Raw genomic sequence first — 22,025 nt, 5'->3', positions numbered from 1 at the left:
GCTGGAGGACTCACTCTTCATGATAAAGATCAACCAATCACCAACCAATCTGCTTATAGTCTGACTGATTGCAGATATTACTAGAGAAAAAAAAAATGAAGTTTACTTTGACAGCGTTCACCATAACACCTATAATTGTTCTTGACGCCGTGGGCACAACTAGTGACAACGACTTTAGGTGTTCTTAGCGTTCAAAAGGTTAATATATTAGTGGTAAATTTGTTAAGCCTGGCTATGCAGTATTATTAAGGAATAAACAAACTGAATATCTGTGAGATTTTTGAAATAAAAATGGCCACAGTTCATTATTTGATTTAATTAAGAAGAAATAAATAATAGCAATTATACCTACTATGGATAAACGATTACATGATGGAAATCGATCAATCGATGGAAATTGTCTGTATGTTGTTGAGCGTGTGCGCTATGAGAATGACAGGATGCGGATGCGGGTGCGTTGGGCTCAGGACTGCTGGCAGAGAGAGTGGCAGTGGGCGCTGGCGAGCACCACACGGCGCCGCCGGTAACACTAGGGGCGCCGCGGTTGCCGCCGTGCGCCGGAGCACCGCCCCGCCTCGAACCACGCACGCCACGCCCGCGCGCGGATCAACATTCTCATTCACCGGCGACTCATCGTCCGAACACAAATCAATAACTTCACACTCATCACGCTTCAGTGGATCTGTAGGCTGATCATCTCCGTCCACAAACACTATATCCTTGTCTTCAGTTTGAAGCTTTTTACTCTCTGCCTCCTTCCGGAGATTGTCAATATACTCATTCATGCTCTCAAGTGACATCCTGTCAACGTTTATGCTAATCGGCTTACATTTCAATAGCAGCAACTGTCCTTTCAGATCTAGTACATCCTTGTTTCGCTGGTAGGGGAAAACATGCCGCCTCTGCCAATAGTCTATTGGCCGTCTGTACCTGATCGGAAACTGTTGGGTTTTGCTCTTTAGAGCTGATGGCTTGTTGACCTTGTTGTTCAATGGTGTTGATGCGCAGCAGTATCGTTCAATCCTCTCTCTTGAGTAGCTTTTGTCTAGGTTCACATTCGTTTTTGCATTTTTCAAGTAGGCTAAGGAGGAAAACGGATATGGAGGTCCCCGGTCAATGTTTGCAGCTGATCTGGCATTTCTCTGACGGCTGTCCCCGTCCACATTGCTGGATGTAGTTTCAAATTTCTCACCCTGCGGTTTGAGTTTAAGGGCAGAAAGAAATTCTGGTAGCCTTCCGGTAAGTTCTGAACTAGTCGGCACCTCCTCATTGTTGCAGAGTCTCTCATGTGCTCTCAATATCTCAACATTGTCGAAATGACTGTCACAATTATCACAGAGATAGATATCGGATTTGACCTGAGGCTCGGCAGAGTCCAGGTCCTTCGGGCGGTCGTAGAACATGTTCTCGTTGCGGAAGGTAACGAGCAGGCGGCCGTTGGGCCGGTAGTACAGCGAAGTGGTGCGGTCGCGGTTATCCACGTAGCGCAGGCGGCGACGCGGGTAGCGCGCCAGCTGCGCGGAGAACACCAGCAGGAACGCGCTCTTGTGGTAGTCGTAGCATCGTTTCACCAGGTTCTTCAGCCTACCCTCCCAGTCGTCAGGCACGACGGCCGGCCGCACGAACGGGTGCGAAAACGCGACGTCCGCGGGCCACCACGGCGGCTGGCGGATATCCTTTGCCGTATCCCGACCCCACGAACACGCCACCATGAATGTGATGAACCGCTCCAGCTCCTCTGCCGTCACCGTCGACAGCCCCGTGGGGTTGCCGTTGGCGAACAACAGCGGCAGGTTCGCGATCATGGCTCGCGATGTCGCAGACGGTCATCGAAGTTCCGAGGGCGCTTGCGATGTCGCTCGGCAAGGAACCATCGTAACGGTTAATTCGCCCCTATCCAGCTTAGAGACTGAGATCGAAAGAACGGGCATCACATTAGAAACATATCACTGGCGACTAAAATAAAAATAAAAGGAACAGATTGATATCTCGGCGGCATATATCACAAAATTCCGTAAAGCGCGTTCGTTAACTAAATACGTATAGAGAGAAAGAGATCCATAGCCATCCATAGATCTTTGTTACGTAGGTTTGGAATTTGAAAGCCGCGCGAACAAAACGCCGAACAAAATAATAGTTCGATCATAAGTAGCAATTGCTTTTATAAATAATTTAAAAAATATAATTCATGAATTCGTATCTTTTTTTTTATTATTGCCATTTTTCCTTTACAAATTATGCAATTTTCGGATGTAGATAAATAAGAGAAACATTTCTGCGTTTCGTTATGTCTTTGTGATGCAACTAGTGTTGGCCATCTTTGGGCGGAGACGCCAAGACAACTTTGTGCAGAGTTATAGGACGCTGTTTTTTTTTTCCTTTTTTATTATGCGAAATATTTTCAAAGCCGTATGAATTTTTTACAAGTACTTTTTACAAATACAAATGAAATTATTGAAAACTACTGCCAATTTCTCGTTTTATTTTTGATCTTCTTGCCATTATATTTCTTGTATATCGTTGCAATTATATATCATGAAGACATGGCATCAGCTATCAGCAGTGGCTGGCCATACAACCTACACTATACAGTGCTACGGTATTTGAACATACATAAGATGAAAACTTTTGATTTGTATGAAAACCAATCATCATGTCCGCCATTTTTGCAGCAATTATTTGGCTAGATAATATAGTTGGTCAAACCAAAAAGTAAATAACAACAAAAAAACTATACTCATCCTTTTCTTTTGGGTGCTACTACTAGTGTAAGACAAAGATAGTATAATTCTCTCTGTCTATGTTTGAAATGAGACAGTCCTTTGATAAACGTATATGTGTAATAATTCCTATATAATATGGTCTGGTACCTTTTTTGTTTACCTAGTCACAATAAATATATTATGATTATGAGATCGTATACAATCAGTCCAACGCTTAAAAAAAATTAATCCATACAAATCCATCCATTCCCGAGTCCCGGGGAATAATAGGGTAGTTTTTATCCCAGAAATCATCCTTTAATGGTGAAAAGGCGGGTGCAAGTTTGTATGGGGAATCGATAAAAAGCAGATTGGGTAAAAAATAACCTACGCAAATTACTAACACCACGCAGACGAAGTCGCGGGATAAAGCTTTGTTGTTAAAATATTTTGATACAATTATAGTCTTTTTCTTTTACCTTTTTTTTATCTTACTTTTATTTCACCAGCAAAATTTTTATCGGTATATATATATACGCACTTTATTAAGACTGTACTATGCTTTTCTTCTCTTTTATTTTAACTTGATTTCGGATGAAAAATAAAAAAACACCAATGTAGAATAAAAAGATACGTTTTATAATTCATAAATAAATAAAATAAAATAATGTGTGTGGTGATGTGAAATACCTACCTACAAAGGTAATTTAACTAACTTATCTTCTCGTCATATGTTATTTATGTGTTCCATTCATCTTGTAAAAAATTGCATATTGCATCTGATTTTTGATACTTTTTATTGTTAGGTTGGATTGGAGGTGGTCGGATAGACTGCCGCGATTATCTTTTTTTTTTAAATATTATTCCCATTTATCGCTCCTGCAGTATGTATATGTTCGTAGCTCTTGTGTTGTGGTAATCAAGCCAGCAACACTATCTTATTTCCCTTGAGTCGGATGAATTTTGTAGAACCCTCTAATGTTAAAGTTTCTCGTTTATTTACAGAAAATTAAGCCAATTGCTGGTTAATTGCGTGATTTCATTCTCATCTTACGTATTTTTCCATACATCGCACTTGCACTTTCCAAGTAAAAATCTTGACCATTGCATTGCCGTGCAACAAGAACAATCGATTATGCATATTTCGATAACTGAATCAGCATTGTTTGTTTATTATAATTATTACATCACTAGTTGTAGTAGTTGTGAGTAGTTGCTGTCATGCCTGTCATGTCAACTGTCAACTTGTCATTCAAGCAAATGTCAGGTCAAGCAAGAGTTAAATGTACGAAAGAGAAACAAATCTTAATTTTTTTTAAAGATACGAATGGGATACTTGAGTTGAGAAATTAAGTTATTTAACAACCTTGCCTTGCACTTTTAGCTAAGTTTACTTACCATTCATTTTCATGGATGTGAAAATGTTTTAAATACCGGACGAATAATGGTAAGGTCGAACCACGGATAATTACAGTATTTATTGTTATTATTTATGCTAATGTGATATTTGTTTTGCTTTAGGATCACAAAAATGGTGACGGTTCACAGTTGCCGAGCAACAATACGGTGTCGGATTATGAGTAAGTTATATCTCAGATTTGTTATCAGTTTGTTTTTCTTTGTTTAATACATAACTGGACGCTGACCTGTACATCAGGGGTTCTCAAACTTTTTTGGTGAGTGACCATTTTAGGATATTTATTTTAAGGACTTTTAAATTAATCATCTATGTCATTTAATTATAGGACATGTCTATGTGAAGACTTGCCTGGATTGCTTCATTGGAGAATTTTTTATCTGCTTTGTTAACATGGCTGTCTTACCCTCGGGGTCCATGACGATAAGAATTAAAAACAGTAGTTTTTTACAGACCAAGTTATAAAGTTATATTATAATCCTATGTTATACCATATATCTACACTGATAAGGTTTTATAGGTACACAATGTTACTATCTCTCCTTGTTGCCTGTTTCTGTTTATAAAATGATTCACTGTATTTACTACTAACCACAAGGAACATGTGTATTTGTTACCTCTCTCTATCATTATTTCATATTCTTGTAAAGACAATTGTCTTTTAATTTGTTTATAAGAAACACTTATCATAAGAGAATTATTGCTAATTTAAGTAATGTCATTAGGACAGAAAACAAATTTATTATGATGATTTAAGCATATCCAATACTATGTACTTATCGGTCATTTATAATGACTGAACATTTACAGTAGATATTATTTGCTATGTCTTTGCATATGACATGAAAGAAGCTCACTTTATGGGTTCATACATGTTATGGTAGGCTTGCAAATAAAGCTTTACAACATTAAGTTCTTTGTCCAATGTTAACCTCCTAAGTCCCCGTGTACTTGTACAAGTACAAATTAAATTCGAATTTTGAACTCATATAGAAATAAAAGAAAGTTCCAAATTCTAAAGTGCAAAAATTGCCAGAGGTAAAATCTTTGATACAAGCTTTTATCATTGACTGTCCTTTTTTTTTAATAGGCATCTAATACTGATTAAGACAATTCAAACAAACCCAAACACGCATTGGTTGCATTGTGTTATCATGAGAGCTCCTATGGCCACCTCCGGTGTCCATCAGGAGATCAGCTTGATGATACCATAATATTGCATTGTCACCCAACTTACATATGTATATGTATTTAAAGTTTTGGCTCAATTGAATAATGGGAAGTGGGTCTAATTTAGCTTGCAAGTTTTGACTCAAACATACATTGCAAGTTAAATAAAAGCTTGTAAAAAGTAACTGCTTGAGTACTGAGTAATGTACTGCATTGGGTACAAATTCATGATCTTCCATTTATGCAACCCAACTGCTTTGGTCTAACTGCACTGTTCTTGTTATTTACATAGGTCCTAAATAAGTTTTGCAATTGACATTTTTTTTAAAGTAAATTTTTTCCCGCCAAACATTGTGTATGGAAATATAGTTTAAAAAAAGTTAATTTGATGGGTCTCCTCTGTGTTTCATATTTGTCTATCGCAAAACTTATCTAATGACCGTGATTTACAGTAAACTGCTGAGTTACGAGTAAGTGACATGACGAAAAAGTCATTTGAGAAGATGCAGACTATACCTTTTTGATGAATGAATGACACATTGAGTGACAAAGATTTAATTTGCTTTGATAAATAAATAAATAAAATATATATCATTTATTTCAAGTAACTATCAGACTCATATTTGTGCCATTTTCAACCAAAAGGGTACTTATTGTCGGTTGTCAATAAGGCGCTATTTCCATATAGCTTCAATTCGAAATCAACCTTATCGGCAAGCGACAATGTGGTACCTTTTGGTTGAAAACGTCACAATTTTATGGTTAGTATGTACTTATAGCTATGTTAGAATCTACATTTTATAGAATGAAATAATTAGGGCAAATCATCACAATGCCTCAAATATGGGCAGTCAAACCGCTCGGCTATCGAACGCAGAATGGGGTTGGGGCTAGCCCGCACCCGGCGCACCAGGGATGTGCATCGTTTGCGCATAGTTGTATAAAAGCAATCTATTTGCGCCTCAGCAAACATCCCTGATGCATTACAGAAGCGGGGCAGCGACAGCCCCCACGGCACCTGGAACGCGTTGTTATATTGAACCCGGAGGGCCCCGTAGGCCGTAGGTTGATAAGTCTCTACCCAAACCAATACAAGGTACAGCTGTGCAAGCTGCGAAAAGTTAAAAAAAATCGAAAATTTCATAGGAAATTAAGAAAAACTTTCATTTCGCATTTTGGATATTTTCCGACGGCATTTCATCACCTAAAGGCATTGTCTACCACTCAACTCTTAAACAGTGTAAATTTAAAATCGTACATCTTGTTACAGTCTGCAATTGCCGGCATGGAGCTTAGAGTGCCTAAAGGCGGCGGCCGTTCAACATAAGCTCCAGCGGCCAAGGAGCCTGGCGTGGGCCATACTGCTGAATGCCCTGCCACCGCCAAATGCTGATATTACTGGCAGGTAATATGGTATATACTTAGCCGGTTATTCCATATTTCACATAAAAAAGAAGTTTACATTTTTAATATATTGTTTTTAGGGATCCGTACCCAAAGGGTAAAAACGGGACCCTATTACTAAGACTCCACTGTCCGTCTGTCTGTCACCAGGCTGTATCTCATGAACCGTGATACCTAGACAGTTAAAATTTTCACAGATTATGTATTTCTGTTGCCGCTATAACAACAAATACTAAAAAGTACGGAACCCTCGGTGGGCGAGTCCGACTCGCACTTGCCCGTGGGTATATATATGTAAGTATGTATATATTATCATCGAACTTAAACTATCGTGAGACATGTTTCAAAATATTTAGATAAGTACGGTTTTTACTCACTATTATTCTCTAAGCGACTAAAAATAATAGTGAGAATAAAAACTTTTATAAAAAAAAGATAAACCGACTTCAAAAAGGATGAAATAAAATATTATCCTTTTTAGGGTTCCGTGTTTAAGTATATGCGTTACCAACTGATATGTTTGAAGTCGGTGCCAATCCAAATTTTAAACCATATATTCATAGGGATTTTGGTGCAATTCGATAAAGATGCGGCTATATAAGTATGTACGTTGGATTACCTAATGCAGCGTACTACGTAGGCGAACAACACGCGAACGCGAAGCGGCGCGGCACGGCGCCTTAATTAATCCTTTGATACCTATATAGAAGTGTCCTACGTGGGCGATCTCGTTGCGAACGCGAACGAATTGGGCCGGCCGCGCCGTGCCGCGTCGCTTCGCTTCGTGTTCGCGAGTGTTCGCCTATGTAAGACGCAGAGTTACACGACGACAATAAACGAACTTCCTGTACACCTCAGAACAGAACACACGGTTGAACCTTCTTGGCGCAGTTCGTACCATGCTTGTCGGCACGTTAGTGTAAATCTAATACGTTTTATCGTCGTATTTTTTTAAAGAGCATTTCTTACTAATTCTTAAACAGTCATAGCACGCAAGTGTGGGATTGGGACTGAGTTATTTTCTGTCGCTTATCCAGAGGACTACATTTCAAAATATAAAACAATTCAAGGAACCTTCATGCAAAATTTCAGCTAAAGCGGTTCAGTTGTTTAGCCATGAAAAGGTAGCAAAGAGGCAGACATAATTGCTTTCACGTTTATAACATTTGTACAGTTGTAATGGGATTTATAGACATAAAGCTGATTATTTTTGACTGGTATTGTTACTACTTGGAGTACTTGGCTTGGCACCGACTTCAAACATATCAGTTGGTAACGCATATACTTAAACACGGAACCCTAAAAAGGATAATATTTTATTTCATCCTTTTTGAAGTCGGTTTATCTTTTTTTTATAAAAGTTTTTATTTTTCCATTTTTAGTTTTAAGACATTGTTAAGAGCGTGACGCATGAATGAAAAACATAATCATGTTTATCTGTAAATTCGTAAACTTTATTAAATAATCAGAATATTCCTCGAGTCCGTCTGGGAAATCATTCCTGTCACGATCACTCAACCTCACAGCACATCAACCCCTGATCACTGAACCCCTCGACCCTAAACCACCAACCCTTCAACCGCCATTCCCCGACCCCTAACCCCAGACCCCTTAACTCCTAACCCTAACCCCCAATCCATTAACTCCCAACCCCTCAGTCTCCGACCCATCAACTCACCTCCCCTCAACCCCCAACCTCAAACCTCCCAAACAGTAATACCCTCTACCTTCACCTCTCAGTCTCTTTGGTTGTTTCCAACACTACCTACATCAAAAATCATAATACACATACGAGGGAAGTTATCAGTAGCCTTACCACGAGTTTGACATTGATATATTCGCTATCGTGTGCGTAACTTACTGTTTATGCATCTCGTTCGTACTGGCGTATTAGTGTACAAAGTAAGTTACGAAGAATATTTAGTGCCAAACTCGTGGTTAGGCTACAGTTGCACTACATCAAATTGGTGGTATTGGTGAGGAAATGCTTGAGTTACTTTAGAAAACACCGAAATTACCATACACGTGCCTTTAAAAATTGAGGAGTTCCCTCAATTCCTCACGGATTCCATCATCAGATCAAAACCAAAAATATTACGAAAACACCTTGGAGAGGTAACTTCTTTCAAACAGAAAAAGAATAACTCAAATCGGATAATGGGTGCCGGAGTAATCGCTGAAATCATTATCATCAAAACAATCATCATCATCAGCTCCACTTCATCAAATTGGTGGTTTTCTAGAAAAAATGATCAAGTTGCTTAAGAAAACGACCAAATCACTATACATGTGCCTTTAAAAATTGAGGAGTTCCCTCAATTCCTCATGGATCCCATCATCAGAACAGCACCAGATTAATGTGGAACCACCTTGGTGGTAGTTCCTTTCAAACAAAAAAAGAATTGTTCAAGTCGGACCACGGGTCTCGGAGTAATCGCTGAACATCCTACATTAAAAAATCATCATCACTATCTTCAAAACAATCATCATCATCAGGTCCACTTCATCAAATTGGTCGTTTTCGAGAGAAAATGCTCAAGTTGCTTATGAAAACACCCAAATCACCATACATGTGCCTTTAAAAATTGAGGAGTTCCCTCAATTCCTCAGGGATCCCATCATCAGATCAGAACCAGATTAATATGGGACCAACTTGGAAGTAGCTCCTTTCGAACAAAAAAAGAATTACTCAAATCGGACCACGGGTCTCGGAATAATCGGTGAACATACATAAAAAAAAAAAAAAAAATAGCCACAACCGAATACAGAACCTCCTCCTTCTATGAAATTGAAGTCGGTTAAAAAACCGTACTTATCTAAATATTTTGATATATTATCATCTTTATATGTGTATGTGTATAACTATATGTTTTATCGTTTATATAGGTAACTGGATTTGTGTTTCATGTATTTCATCTCGATATTTTCAATCCTGCACTAACTACAAGTTTCTGTTTGACCCAACCAACCCAATGGTTGACTGATACAGAATGTCTTAAGGCATTAAGTCCGCCATTTGTACAATTTTATATCGTGCAATAAAGTTTAAATAAAAATAAACAAATAGCCCGTAACCTTACCCCATAACAGCTCATTATATAGTGTCCTGGCGCCGCCGTACAAGTAGGCCCGACCTCAGATAGAATTGGAACTACTACTGGAAGGGAAGCAGGAAGAATAATACATGACACAAATTGTGTGTATTTATGTCATGTATTCTTCTTCCTGCTTCCCTTCCAGTAGTAGTTCCAGTTCTATCTGCGGTCGGGCCTTCACACACACACACACACACACAAACAACTTTTTCACACACAATGAAAAAACGCTTAACTTTTTTATTGTATCTGGTTTCAGCCTGAAAACTCATAGGAATTTCTACAATGACATAAAGTCCAAGCTGTCGATGGACCCTCGGAACGTCATCGGGGACGACCCTCTATCGCAGAATGATGAGGTACGTCATTTTACTTTCACAAGCTATGTTTACTATTAACTTAAGTTTTATGCCTGATGGTTATCAAGTCCCAGAACGAGCGAGGATGGGCCCTGGTTTTTTTTTTGTGAAAAGTTGCGGGCTGGCGGGCTTACAGGTGACCCCAAAACCTTACAAGATAATACAAGATAAAATTACCATACAAACAATGTCAACTTACCTGTTAACAGTAAGACCTGCATTTGGTTCATTTCATACACAGATTTAGGTTCTCATTTGTCTAAAGTAAAAATATAGGCATAACAAATGCCTACAATTAGAATAAAAGGCCAAAACTACATTTAGGTTGGTTTCGAGCAATATAAATCACAACCCGAAATTAGGCTCCAGTATTCTTAACGTCAGAACACCAGACAACTTGTGAGTAAGTAAGTAAACACTTTATTGTACGAAAAAGAAAGGAATCATGGTTACATCAGATAAAAGTAGTACAAAGGCGAACTTATCCCGAAGAGGGATTTCTTCCAGTTAACCTAACCTAACTTGTTGTTTTTAGGGTTCCGTACACAAAGGGTAAAAACGGGACCCTATTACTAAGACTCCGCTGTCCGTCTGTCTGTCTATCACCAGGCTGTATCTCATGAACCGTGATAGCTAGACAGTTGAAATTTTCACAGATGATGTATTAATTTCTGTTGCCGCTATAACAACAAATACTAAAAAGTACCTACGGAACCCTCGGTGTCCGGAGTCCGACTCGCGCTTGGCCGGTTTTTAATATGTATTTATTTGTTTTTCGAGCTGTTACCCAGACGAACCGGCCGGTTATGCATCATTAAGCCATTTTCGTTAAGATAAATTAATGATTAATTAAGAATTTAAGAAATGTGGATACGGTGGTATAGAATTATAACGAATATTCTTAGGTGTTATTATGTCAAACCGGAATAAGCATAAATAGGTATAATTGGACTTTAGGATCGAGTTTGACCTCATAGAAATAGTTGTGATGTAAGACTACTAAGTTCTTGATTGGAATAAGGGCAGCTGCCAAAAAAAGAACGTCGCTTGCTTTCGAAGAGTCCTTTTAAAATTATATTTCTGACAAAAAATGGTTCCCTTGACTGATTTTTTAACTCGTAACTTCGTAAGTCCCCGTGTACTTGTAGAAGTACAAAATAGCGATAGCAGTTCTGACCTGACATTTAAAATGCAATAACTGGACAACAGGAAGAACTACTGATAAATATACTCGTTTAGTTAAAATAATGTGCGGTAATCATAATTTGCGAAAGTTTAAATTACCTAATAAATAAAACGCTACATTATTTATATTGGTTCCAGAGCGCATGGAACCAGCATTTCTGTGACAACGAACTGAAGGCGTTGATATTACAAGACGTGGTCAGGACGTTTCCTGACGAGCTCTACTTTAGAGATAAAGACGTTCAAGACATGATGGTAAGTTTGATGAAAACTTGTAATGCAAGCTGATATTTCGTTAGAAGTTCTTTAGTATGTCTTTCTTCAGCTACAATAAGAACTTCAGTGCTATTTAGAATTAGACAAACATCGGATTGAGCGTATTTAATAAGAATACCGCGTTTTGATATAAATCTTACGTGTTACAAATTAAAGTTAATTTCATTCCTTTATATTTAAACGAAAAAAAAATGCTCAAATCACAAAATATTCTTCTGAACTGCGACCAGTTTGTATGTAATTCTGAATAGAACTTTAATTGTTTGCTGTTTTTAATAGGTACTAACTATATTAATCTAAAATATCTATAATACGGTGGGTCCCCAAAAAAAATTACCGCCATTTTATCAATTTGTATTTTGAACAAGCATCTTTCTACGATTTCGTGTTAGTATTCCCGTAATAACGATCACTCTATCTCTATTTTAACTCCAGGGTGTAAACTGTATTTTTCAACACAGGTGCAAGTATTATTTTTCTGGGCGCGCTCACACGCCTACGTGGGCTACCGGCAGGGCATGCATGAGGTGCTGGCTCCGCTGTTGCTGGAACTGCATAAAGACAGGACACACGCACCGAGAGACCTTACGTATGTTTTACAAGTTTCTATTTCAAGTAAAATATAAGGTAAAGTTTGTTTAATCCTCAATGTGCTTATGAATGTGAAAAAGGACTACCATCGGCTTTATCTAACTCTACACCTTTGACTTGATGAGATAACGAAACAAAAACTTAGCAGAACATTCGATAAAACTTAAATTTGATATACTCATGAAAGTCATGAATCATGAAATGACAATGCATGAGGTGACAATGCAAAATATTAATAGTAGAGAGCGAAGGTGGCAGGAACTAGGTGATAGAACAACGCAACCTTTTAGTTTGGGTTTGTTTGACTATGCTAGTCACAATGACTTGTAAACGTCTGTTGAAAAAACTTGTTTTCATAACATACTTAGTTTACTAAAATTGCAACCTTTCCTTTGGCTCTGACTCTGACATAGTCGGGGTACAAGACTACTTTAGTAATAAATGCAATTATTAGTGTTTCTAAATAGGAAATACCGCGTGTCAGGTTCCGTACGTGACCACAATGCGAAGTGTATTGGATATGGATAGTGACTCTTCACCACAAATCACGTACATATTTTGTTTACTGCGGCTGAAACGATTGACGTAGGTTATCGTTTTTCCGTATCCAGAAGTCCGTATACCAATAGGGCTTGTTAAAGAGCTGTTTGTAAAAAAGTTAGTTTAAGATAGTTTTGTTTCTTTATTATCATTGATGCGGACAAAAGAAACAAACATTGTAAACATCACGCCTAAGCCTAATGATGTCATAACCATAGTTTCGTAACTCATATTATTTATTTATATTTATATATTTTATATTATTTATTCAGTATTACAATAAACATTGTGTTTGAATTTCTATTATAATTAACTTAACCTAATTAAAAATTTACATTAAATAGTTAAAATTAAATATTATTTAATAATCCATGCTCATTATTTTAATTAATTACATACATTTCATTTTCAACTTATTCATCATTAACATTTATATTACAATTACAAGTGCAAATATAAATAATGTCATAAGAGCTCCCAATTATACCAATAAACTTTATTGTAACCCGTAACCGTTCAAACATGTCTTTTAAACGGTACAAGAAGAATAACTGCCGAATGTACTATACATAAAGTACTTAATCTTGATCTCCGATTTTATAATCTTTTGAATAAAACGACAACATTAAAAATTTATCTTACAATTACAAAAACTCTTCATGTAGTATTTTCAGCGGTTATAACTACAGCTATTTAAACCATGTGGGGCTTACAGAGCCCCATCTACAACATTACATTACATTACATTTATAAGTATTGAAATGATGTATTTTTTATTTTCAGTAATACATTAAGATACATCCTGGAAGAAGAATATTTGGAGCATGACAGCTAGTAAGTTCAAATCCTATTCTTATTCCTATTCTTTTAGTTAATTATGAAATCGACGATCAGGTACTAACTAACATTGCACAAATACTTACTGTGTCGTGTCGATAATTAAATACATTCGTAGTGTAATAATATGTAATCGTACGGGTTAGCTATATGTGTTAATGAAGAATAATTCCGCTCAAGTCTTAACGCGTTTTTTTATAAACTACATGGTGAGAGACATACTCGCGCCTAAACGGGGCTCGAATATGTCTACTTAATTTTACTACTACTACTATTTTTGCTCATATTATTCCGATCCATTGACAGGTTAAATGAAGCCTTGCGTCGTGTTATTAAATCTGAAATAAAATATTTCTACAAAATTTTGTCACCTTAAAAACATAAAAAATAACATCTGTTATAATTTCCCAGCATGATGTTCAGCGCGGTAATGAAAGGTCTGGAGAAGTTCTACACGACGGGGGACGTGGTGCCTTCGTCCTGCGGTCGTCTGCCTGTCTCTAAAGTCGTCCATGTGAGTTTTCGCCGTTACTTGTTTACAATTCAGTATCTTCAACTATTTGTTTTCATGACGTGACAACCTGGGCATTCATAAATTACGCGATCCGTTACCTTTTTTAATAAAGGGCCCCTTACAGGGTTCGCGACTCACAAATTTTGAAAAATACCTACTGGCTTACATTCAATACTTACCCTTAAGTCCTTGCGTACATCTACAAGTACTAACACCAAGGATGACTGCTGAAGGTTCTACACAAAGTACTGAGCTGTATCTGAGCTTCCATTCTCCGCGTGTTTTTTCTACAACGGCAAAAAAAAAACTGGTAAATATTTGCTTTGGATGTGGTGGACGCTGATCTGCGCGAGCTCCAGGTCCAAACCTGGCGAGAAACTGCACAGGACCGGGATCAGTGACGAACTGTCATGTTGGAGGCCAAGACACACTTTGGGTCGCTGCGCCAGAGGAGTAAGTAAGTAAGTAAATATTTGCTTCGTTCTGAAGCAAAAAAGACAATTCTTTTCTACCTTCTTATTATCATTCGTTCATAATATATATCATGCTATTTTAAATTTCAGAACCCGAACGAAGTAGTAAGATATCTGGACAAGGTGCGAGAAGAATGTTTAATGCCGCTGGACAACGAATTAGCCACGCATTTAGCTCAGTGTAATATTTCTATGGAGTTGTTTGGAATGTAAGTGAATTTGTTGGTTTTCAGGAGTCGTTTTTAAAGGTTTTGTCATAATCATAGTATTTGGAATTTTACATAAGATTTTTGACGTCTTGACGCAGCGCGGAAATATATCTAAAGATCCATTATTACCCGATATATGTACAATCAGCTACAGAGTAAAGGTCCCCTTCCCCTGCATATAAATTTGTATGCAAAGGTGCTAAGCTAATTGTTGACTGTTACAATACTCGGGGTTATTACTTGCATTCATACATCATAGATATAGAATTAAGAAGTTCTTTAATTATACGTCAGTGCATGTACATCGTAAGACGGTCTTCACAATGTATTTAAGTATTTGTATATTATATATGTCGTCTGAATACCATCAACACAAGCCTTCTTGAGCTTACTGTGGGGCTTAGTAAATTTGTGTATGGATGATTTATTTAATATTTTATTTTTAAACGGAGTGGCGTGCAAATCCGTATCGGTGTGATAGCCGCGTAAGATTTAAGTGACAACTGTTCCAAATTGAGGGAACATAGTGGGTAATACAATATACAATACATTTATTTTCAGACCATGTCCACAGGATGTAATGAGCGATGTAGTTACGTAAATAGAATGTTTATTTTGTAGCCGATGGCTACGGCTGCTCTTCGGGCGCGAGTTCCCGCGCGCGGAGCTCCCGCAGCTGTGGGGCTTCCTGTTCGCGGACGGGCCCATGCTGCCCAACATACACTACGTCGTCGTCGCCAATCTGATAGCTATGAAGGCCACACGTAAGTATATCAAAAACAAAATCTAAAATCATTCATTGTTTGGAAATAAACGCCCATCATTCGCCCAGCATATCATCTATAGGTATATGTAAAATTTACCGCCAAACGTTCTTTATGAAGAACAAAAATTCGACTGTTACAATTTTCCTTCTTTTTAATGACTTACAATTTGGTAATCGAAACTAAATTCGTACCGGAGACTCTAAAGTCCGCAGGTCGCAACAATGCCGCTGCGTGAGACGCCGAAAAGCTTTATTTAACGTTCATAAGCACATTTTAATATGCATATTTGAATAATAATAAATAAATAAAAAAAAGTAATGTAAGATTCTTTAAAATTACTAACTAAATTATTAGAACAGTTATAATGAAATAAAGAGTTGAATAATCATTGGCAATCTATATAAAATTGAATAAATTTAAAAGTAAAGTTATTGATAAGAAGTAATTGTCATTGTACATGAAAGGTATTTTGAAAAAAGAAAAATGCGACTGGTATGGCGGTTAACGGGCATTCGGTTTTTGTGCAATAAAGTTTTAATAAATAAAAAGTAAACGATTTTATTTGATTTGTCAGTAATGGACGCGGACTCGGGCGTGGTGCTATCCGCGTTGATGCGGCCGCCGCGGTTATCGGCGACACACGCGTGCGCGCTCGCGCTGCACCTGCGGAGCCCGCTGCAGCACCCGCGCCCACAGCCGCCACCCGTTCAGGAGAATGATCGAGAGTGAGTCATCCTTTACCACAGATTACAGACACTGCATTATGAAGCGTTTACAAAGAGCACAACCTCACCACACATACGTGCAATTTTATTTGGAAATTGCTACGATTCGAGTAGCGCAACTGAATTTTATTCTACCCCATTTTGTAACAGTTTAGGTTTCTATCACACTGGCGATTTGCGAGCGAGTCGAAAGCGAGGTGAGCGTGCAGCGAGGTCGCCGCGAGCGCGCAACGAGTGGTTTTGATATCTCAAATACTAAAAAGACACTTATCGCTCGAAATCTCCAATTTGGTTGATTGATTTGTTTTTGGCGAATTTATTATTTGGAATGTAAAAAAGAGTTTATCAACTTCTCAAAACGAGGAAGTTCTGTTTTCGAGAGTGAGTTTTTTCGAAGTGAAACTTCTTTAGCGCGACTAGAGGGTAACTCGAATTTTTTTTTCTGACGAAAGTAACGCTCAGTAGTGGCACACGCAGAATAGGATACACATCAAAATGCCAACATAGCGATAAACGTTATCGACAAAGAAGTTTTACTTCAACCGCGCGTACACGCACACACTTTTTTTTACGTTGTGTTGTCCGATTTCAGTAAATAGTTTGTTTTAGTTTGAAAAGTTTTCTATAAAGTACCGTACCACCTGATTTGAATTATGAAAACTCCTGTAACCCCAGTCGTACATATGACTAAATCCCAAATAGTATGTCCTCCTACTGTAGCGAATGGGCGCTGGAGCAGCAGGGCTACGCCTTGGCGTCGGGCTCGGGCTCGGAGTCGGGCTCGTCGGGCGTGGCGGAGGGCGCGGACATCGCCCGGTCCCTCGCCGCGCTCGGGCTGCTGCGCGCGCAGCTCCCGCCCGCCGCCGCCGCGCTGCAGAGGGAGCTGAGGGACCCGTCGCCCAGGGTCGCCGCCCCGCTGCAGAGGATACTCAAGGTGGGTATTCTGTACAACTACAACCCCTTTACCCCACATGTGTCTCGATCCCAAAAATACCTATTGTCGTTGACGTAGCTCGGAGAATCAAACAAAGTCGCTTCCTGATGTCTGTCTGTCCCTATTATACTTAGATCTTTAAAACTACGCAACGGATTTTGATGCGATTTTAATATTCATTAATTTTAGTGATTCAATAGGAAGGTTTATATGTATAATAAATCAGCATTGCACCCGTGCGAAGCCGGGGCGGATCGTTTCATATATTTTGTATAAAATCTCGTGAAGATGTAGCGTTATGGACGATAGTGAAGGGCGGAAGTAACTTTTCTGCCGACGTAAGAATTTAATGAAAGATATATAAGTGAGTTTCAGTAGCATTGAGCGGGGCAAATATTTCATAAAACCGATGACTAATGATGATGATGGTTAACCGATGGTTAACTGACAGAGAGATCTCCAACAAGATGAGCAAACGATCTGGTCGAGATCTGCGATCTTACCTTGTACAGTCGCCATCAAATATATCGGAGCGGCCGAGGTGTTCACAATATCTGAACACGCACTCTAACGCCCTGACAATAGAGGCGTGTTCAGATATTGTGAGCGCCTGAACCGCTCCGATATATCTGATGGCGACTGTACCTAGTAATGAGCACACGCCAGTCGTTATAAAATACCTCGGGAGACGCTTATATCCAACAGTGTCCTAATACGTTCTCATATATGTCTCTTTCCAGCTGGCAGCTCTCCTAGAATGCCGCAACCACGCCCTCGTCGACGTTGAAACGGCCCTCGAGGCGGCCGAAGCAGGCGCCGAACAAATCGGACGTCGGAAAATAGTCCCCGTCGTAGTCAACCACAAACCACAACCTAAACCCGCGGCTAAGGTCAAAGAAGTGCCGCTAAAACTGTTTCATAAGACGGAGTGTTTCAATAGTGACCTGCCGTGCTTAGATCCGTTGAGACTTAGGACTGAATGATTAAGGGAGTTATAGGGATAAGTGAAGTGACTAGCTGCAACTGTGTTAAAGTGATAACAAGTATAGTGGCTGGTGTGAACAGTTAATGTAATGAATCAACAGTACTATTTCGACTTCAATAAGACGTAATGATAAATAAATATGGGAGAGATTGTACAAATAGTTTTAAAAAAATACAGAAAAATGTGATTGACAGTCACAATGCAACTCTTAATTAAACTCATTAAGGATAATTACAGGACTAAAAAGACAAAAATGTGTGATAGAAAAGTGTTAAAGTGAAGTAAGAACAAACAAGAAGGATACTGATTGACTTAATAATACTGATCGAATGATGATTCGAGAATGAGTATTATGTGATACAAGTGTAGAAAATCTATCAATTCCAATCAAGTTGAACGATATAAATTGGTTGTAGATGTAACATAAATGTAAGAATAGCTAACGTAAAAAAGCAATAATAAACAGGAAGTCTTATTAACTATTCTAAGTTTACTTCAGTTTTAAGTTTGTGAGATATATTTTTTTATTAATACGTCAGTGAAACAAAACACGTACTTACAGTTCATGCCCGTAACAGACGTAAAATATAGTGTAAAAAACAGTTAAAATTTAATTAAGAATGTGATAGTCATAAGTTCAAATTTAGTTTATACATATATTATAAGGATTACCAAATTTACCAATCTTGGTGCAGATGTTTTGTTGCAGTTTTTTCACCAAACTCCTAGTTAATGTGTAAGTGTTTTTCAACAGCTGTAGTTATGCCGAATGTACTACACGAAGTACATACCATGAATAGTGCTTTAGTTAGTTTAGTAGTTTCCATTTTCAAAAAAAAAAAGTGAAAAAACAAGATATCAAATATTTGTACTTGATGTAGTACATTTGGCACTCATTCTTACTCTAAAGTTTATATCACGCCTGAACGAAGAGCATTAATTTGTACTTGTATTTGTACTTAAACAAAGATTCTCGATTTATTATGGTAGACATCGTGACGATAATAACTATAACTATACTTCGTTTTTTTTAGCATTAGAAAGAACTTCGCAGAAGTAACCTTGTGATTCCACATCGGGCACTTATTGCGATCAAATTTTTAAGTAAATTATAATTATACAAAGTGTTACATTAAACATTAGATAATTCAATTATTATTAACAATTAGGTTAAGAGCCTGATAAAAACTGCACGCTTACTTCTGCGGAGTTCTTTCTAATGCTAAAAAAATTAAGTACCTACACGTAAGTATACACGTAATTTGTATGACAACTATGATAAACTTTGTGGTTCACATAGCTGAAATGTAAATAAAATATTAATTTAGTTAGGAGAATCGTGTCAAAACTACTAGTATTTGAAGTAATAAAATATGCAATTATAAGATATGCCTTGTAAAGTTGTTCCTTTTCGCGAATTATATAGGAAAAAAGAAAAAGAAAAATCTAGTTAAGCATTTATTTTTGAATCCATTTAATTCAATGAATTCACTGCCTGATGTTTCGCACGGATATGGATATACGAAAGTTGAAACGAGATCTTCTCTTAGATTTTACACATCTTATGCAAATTAATCAAAATCTTTGCTTATCCGTATTTATTATTCGCTTCCAAAAATACACAGTTCATACAGTCAGCATCAAATAGATAGTGACGGCCAAAGTGGCCAAATGTATCTTAACACACCTTTATTATCATAGAAATAAGGATGTGTTTTGATATATTTAGTCACTTTGTTCGTCACTATCTATTTGATGCTGACAGTGGCGTAGCTAGGGGGGCAGGGGGGGGGGGTCAAGTGCCCCGGGCGCCAAAATGGGCAAAAGGCAGCAGCCACTGGATGCTGACTGTGCTATGTAAATATTCAGTAAATTTAAATTAAGTTGGATACATTTAATTATGTAGAAGTGAAATGCATTTGGTTTAGGTAAAAAACCCAAAAACGGAAGTTCAGCATCAATAGCTTTATAGGAAGAGTTCAAGTTTGTCAAAGGACTGTCTCATTTCTCAGAATGATACTATCTTTGTCTTACACTAGTACTTTACAACTTTACTAGACGGAACCCCGCTTCGCGGGGCTCCTATTTCTGGACGGTTTGCCCTTCGGGCATTTGAAGCTACCTAACGAACCTAACCTACCTACCTATTGATTTAATGTAATTTTAGATGCCCATTTTGTAGCCATTTACAAAACTTATTTACCAAACGGTACCACTCTGTCCCAACTCCAATTCGTAACTGGCGAATCTTGATTCCCATTCTGTAGCTGGTTACGAAATTATGGTTACCAAACGGTACTAAAGGGATTTTAAAGCAAAAAAATTAAACCATATTTCTTTCACTAATGATTTTATATTTATCTAGCATTTTTTTTTATTGTCGGGCCTCTAAGTTAGGAGGATTATGTCAAACAATTATCCGATACTGTTGATACTATACTCATCTATAACATTATTCTTTAATACCTATTTTAGTATATTAGAACAAACTAGTTTTAACGTTTTAACATAAAGAATGGCTGTTATTTTTTGTATGTGCAATTAAGTTCGGTAGTGCAAGTTATGTCATTCATTTAGGTTTTTTTTTAATGCAAAGGATCAAATAGGTATAAATGTGTAGATTATTTTGTATATTGATTATAGTTAAGACCTTTTGATTATACATTAAGGTAGTAAATCAAATGGATAAAAACTAATCTGGACCTTAGCTTTTTAAGTATCTTATTATTGGTTGTCTCGCGGACTTTCCATTGTATATCAGCAAAAATACATACCTATATAAAAAGATTTCGCTTTATGTATACCTGTTGACCTATTTATAAAATAAATAGGTTTTTGGAAATATTGAGACACTGTTTTTATTTATAATTCATGAGATATTGCGGATGGTATCATTTGCACTTTTATCATGACATTGGTTAGACAATGGGGTTGGCCGGTCGAAGTGTTTAGCAGATGGCGCCAGCATAGCTTGCCCTGTCAATCCCTAGAATTGTGTCAAATTTTTGTTTTTTTTTAATGCCCTGGATGCCAGCCCTTTAAGCCAAATCTCATAGAAAAAGGGGCAAGCTATGATGGCGCCATCTCTGCAAACCTTTGACAGTTGCCAACCCCATTCAGAAATCTGCCTATATTGTCTGACAGACCAAGGGCCTGACACTCTTTGAGAGAGAAAGATAGTCTTATTGCGATTCCTATAAGAGGAAGAGAAAATCTTTGAGAAATGCTTTGTCTTTAACACCGACCGGGCATTTTTTCATGGCCGGGATATGGCATCATAGCAAGGAGGCGATGGCGAAATATCAAAATTTATAAGGGTGAAAGAGAAAAAGGTTTATGCTGCCATACATGAATACGTCTTTCTCTTACCCCTGGTCGCCCGGTTTCATGTCTATAACTACTTGTATATACAATGTCTATTCTACAGACACTAAAATCTGAGAGGATCTACCGCGAAAATCTAAAATCAGAATAACGTTATGTATCGAGAGGTACCCAGAGGTACCTATCGCTCGAATTAGTGTAAGGTGTACGCCAAAAAACCGCAAAACGAAGTACAATTTACCCGTTTGGCACACGCATAGATACTAGAGGTCAAAACTAAATTTTTGACCCCCAGTTTCTTAAACAAATTCCATTAGGAGGGGAGTGCCGAGTCCTTACTTTTTTGTATGGGAATTTTTTTTTTTGGAAACCTGCCTATCGTGTGTGATCATATGAAAGGGATTTTTGAGGCGATTCTAAGTACTTGTAGTACAGTTCCATAAGTCTCGTAAAATAGGTATTGAAGTAGAACTGTGTCACTCCATTTATTACGGAGTTATATCTATCTTTGGTAACGA

At 37.7% G+C, this 22,025-nt stretch overlaps 2 protein-coding genes across 2 annotated transcripts; one reads left to right on the top strand and one right to left on the bottom strand.

Moving 5' to 3' along the window:
* Window positions 1–300: 300 nt before the first annotated feature.
* Window positions 301–2,089, bottom strand: LOC134743706 (uncharacterized). The gene has a single exon (XM_063677307.1). The coding sequence runs from the start codon at window positions 1,803–1,805 to the stop codon at window positions 384–386; it is 1,422 nt and encodes a 473-aa protein (XP_063533377.1). The 5' UTR covers window positions 1,806–2,089; the 3' UTR covers window positions 301–383.
* A 1,867-nt stretch (window positions 2,090–3,956) lies between these two features.
* LOC134743705 (TBC1 domain family member 5) lies at window positions 3,957–19,861 on the top strand. Its single transcript, XM_063677306.1, has 13 exons — window positions 3,957–4,149; window positions 4,224–4,282; window positions 6,560–6,694; window positions 10,048–10,147; window positions 11,471–11,587; window positions 12,070–12,197; window positions 13,523–13,573; window positions 13,988–14,090; window positions 14,654–14,772; window positions 15,394–15,536; window positions 16,114–16,264; window positions 16,967–17,198; window positions 17,939–19,861. Exons 1-13 carry the CDS (start codon window positions 4,147–4,149, stop codon window positions 18,179–18,181), a joined length of 1,584 nt encoding a protein of 527 aa, XP_063533376.1. The 5' UTR covers window positions 3,957–4,146; the 3' UTR covers window positions 18,182–19,861.
* Window positions 19,862–22,025: the final 2,164 nt, after the last annotated feature.

Source organism: Cydia strobilella, chromosome 8 (assembly GCF_947568885.1).
Source record: "Cydia strobilella chromosome 8, ilCydStro3.1, whole genome shotgun sequence".
NCBI lineage: Eukaryota > Metazoa > Arthropoda > Insecta > Lepidoptera > Tortricidae > Cydia > Cydia strobilella.
The sequence above is the reverse complement of the archived record's forward strand: the minus strand, read 5'-3'. Positions and strand labels throughout refer to the sequence as shown.

Bases quoted from the DNA above. Each gene is read 5' to 3' on its own strand.
- LOC134743706 (XM_063677307.1), bottom strand. From the start codon at position 1,805: ATGATCGCGAACCTGCCGCTGTTGTTCGCCAACGGCAACCCCACGGGG.
- LOC134743705 (XM_063677306.1), top strand. The intron at 6,695-10,047 runs GTAATATGGTAT...ATCTGGTTTCAG, and splicing joins AATGCTGATATTACTGGCAG to CCTGAAAACTCATAGGAATT. The intron at 14,091-14,653 runs GTGAGTTTTCGC...TTTAAATTTCAG, and splicing joins CTGTCTCTAAAGTCGTCCAT to AACCCGAACGAAGTAGTAAG.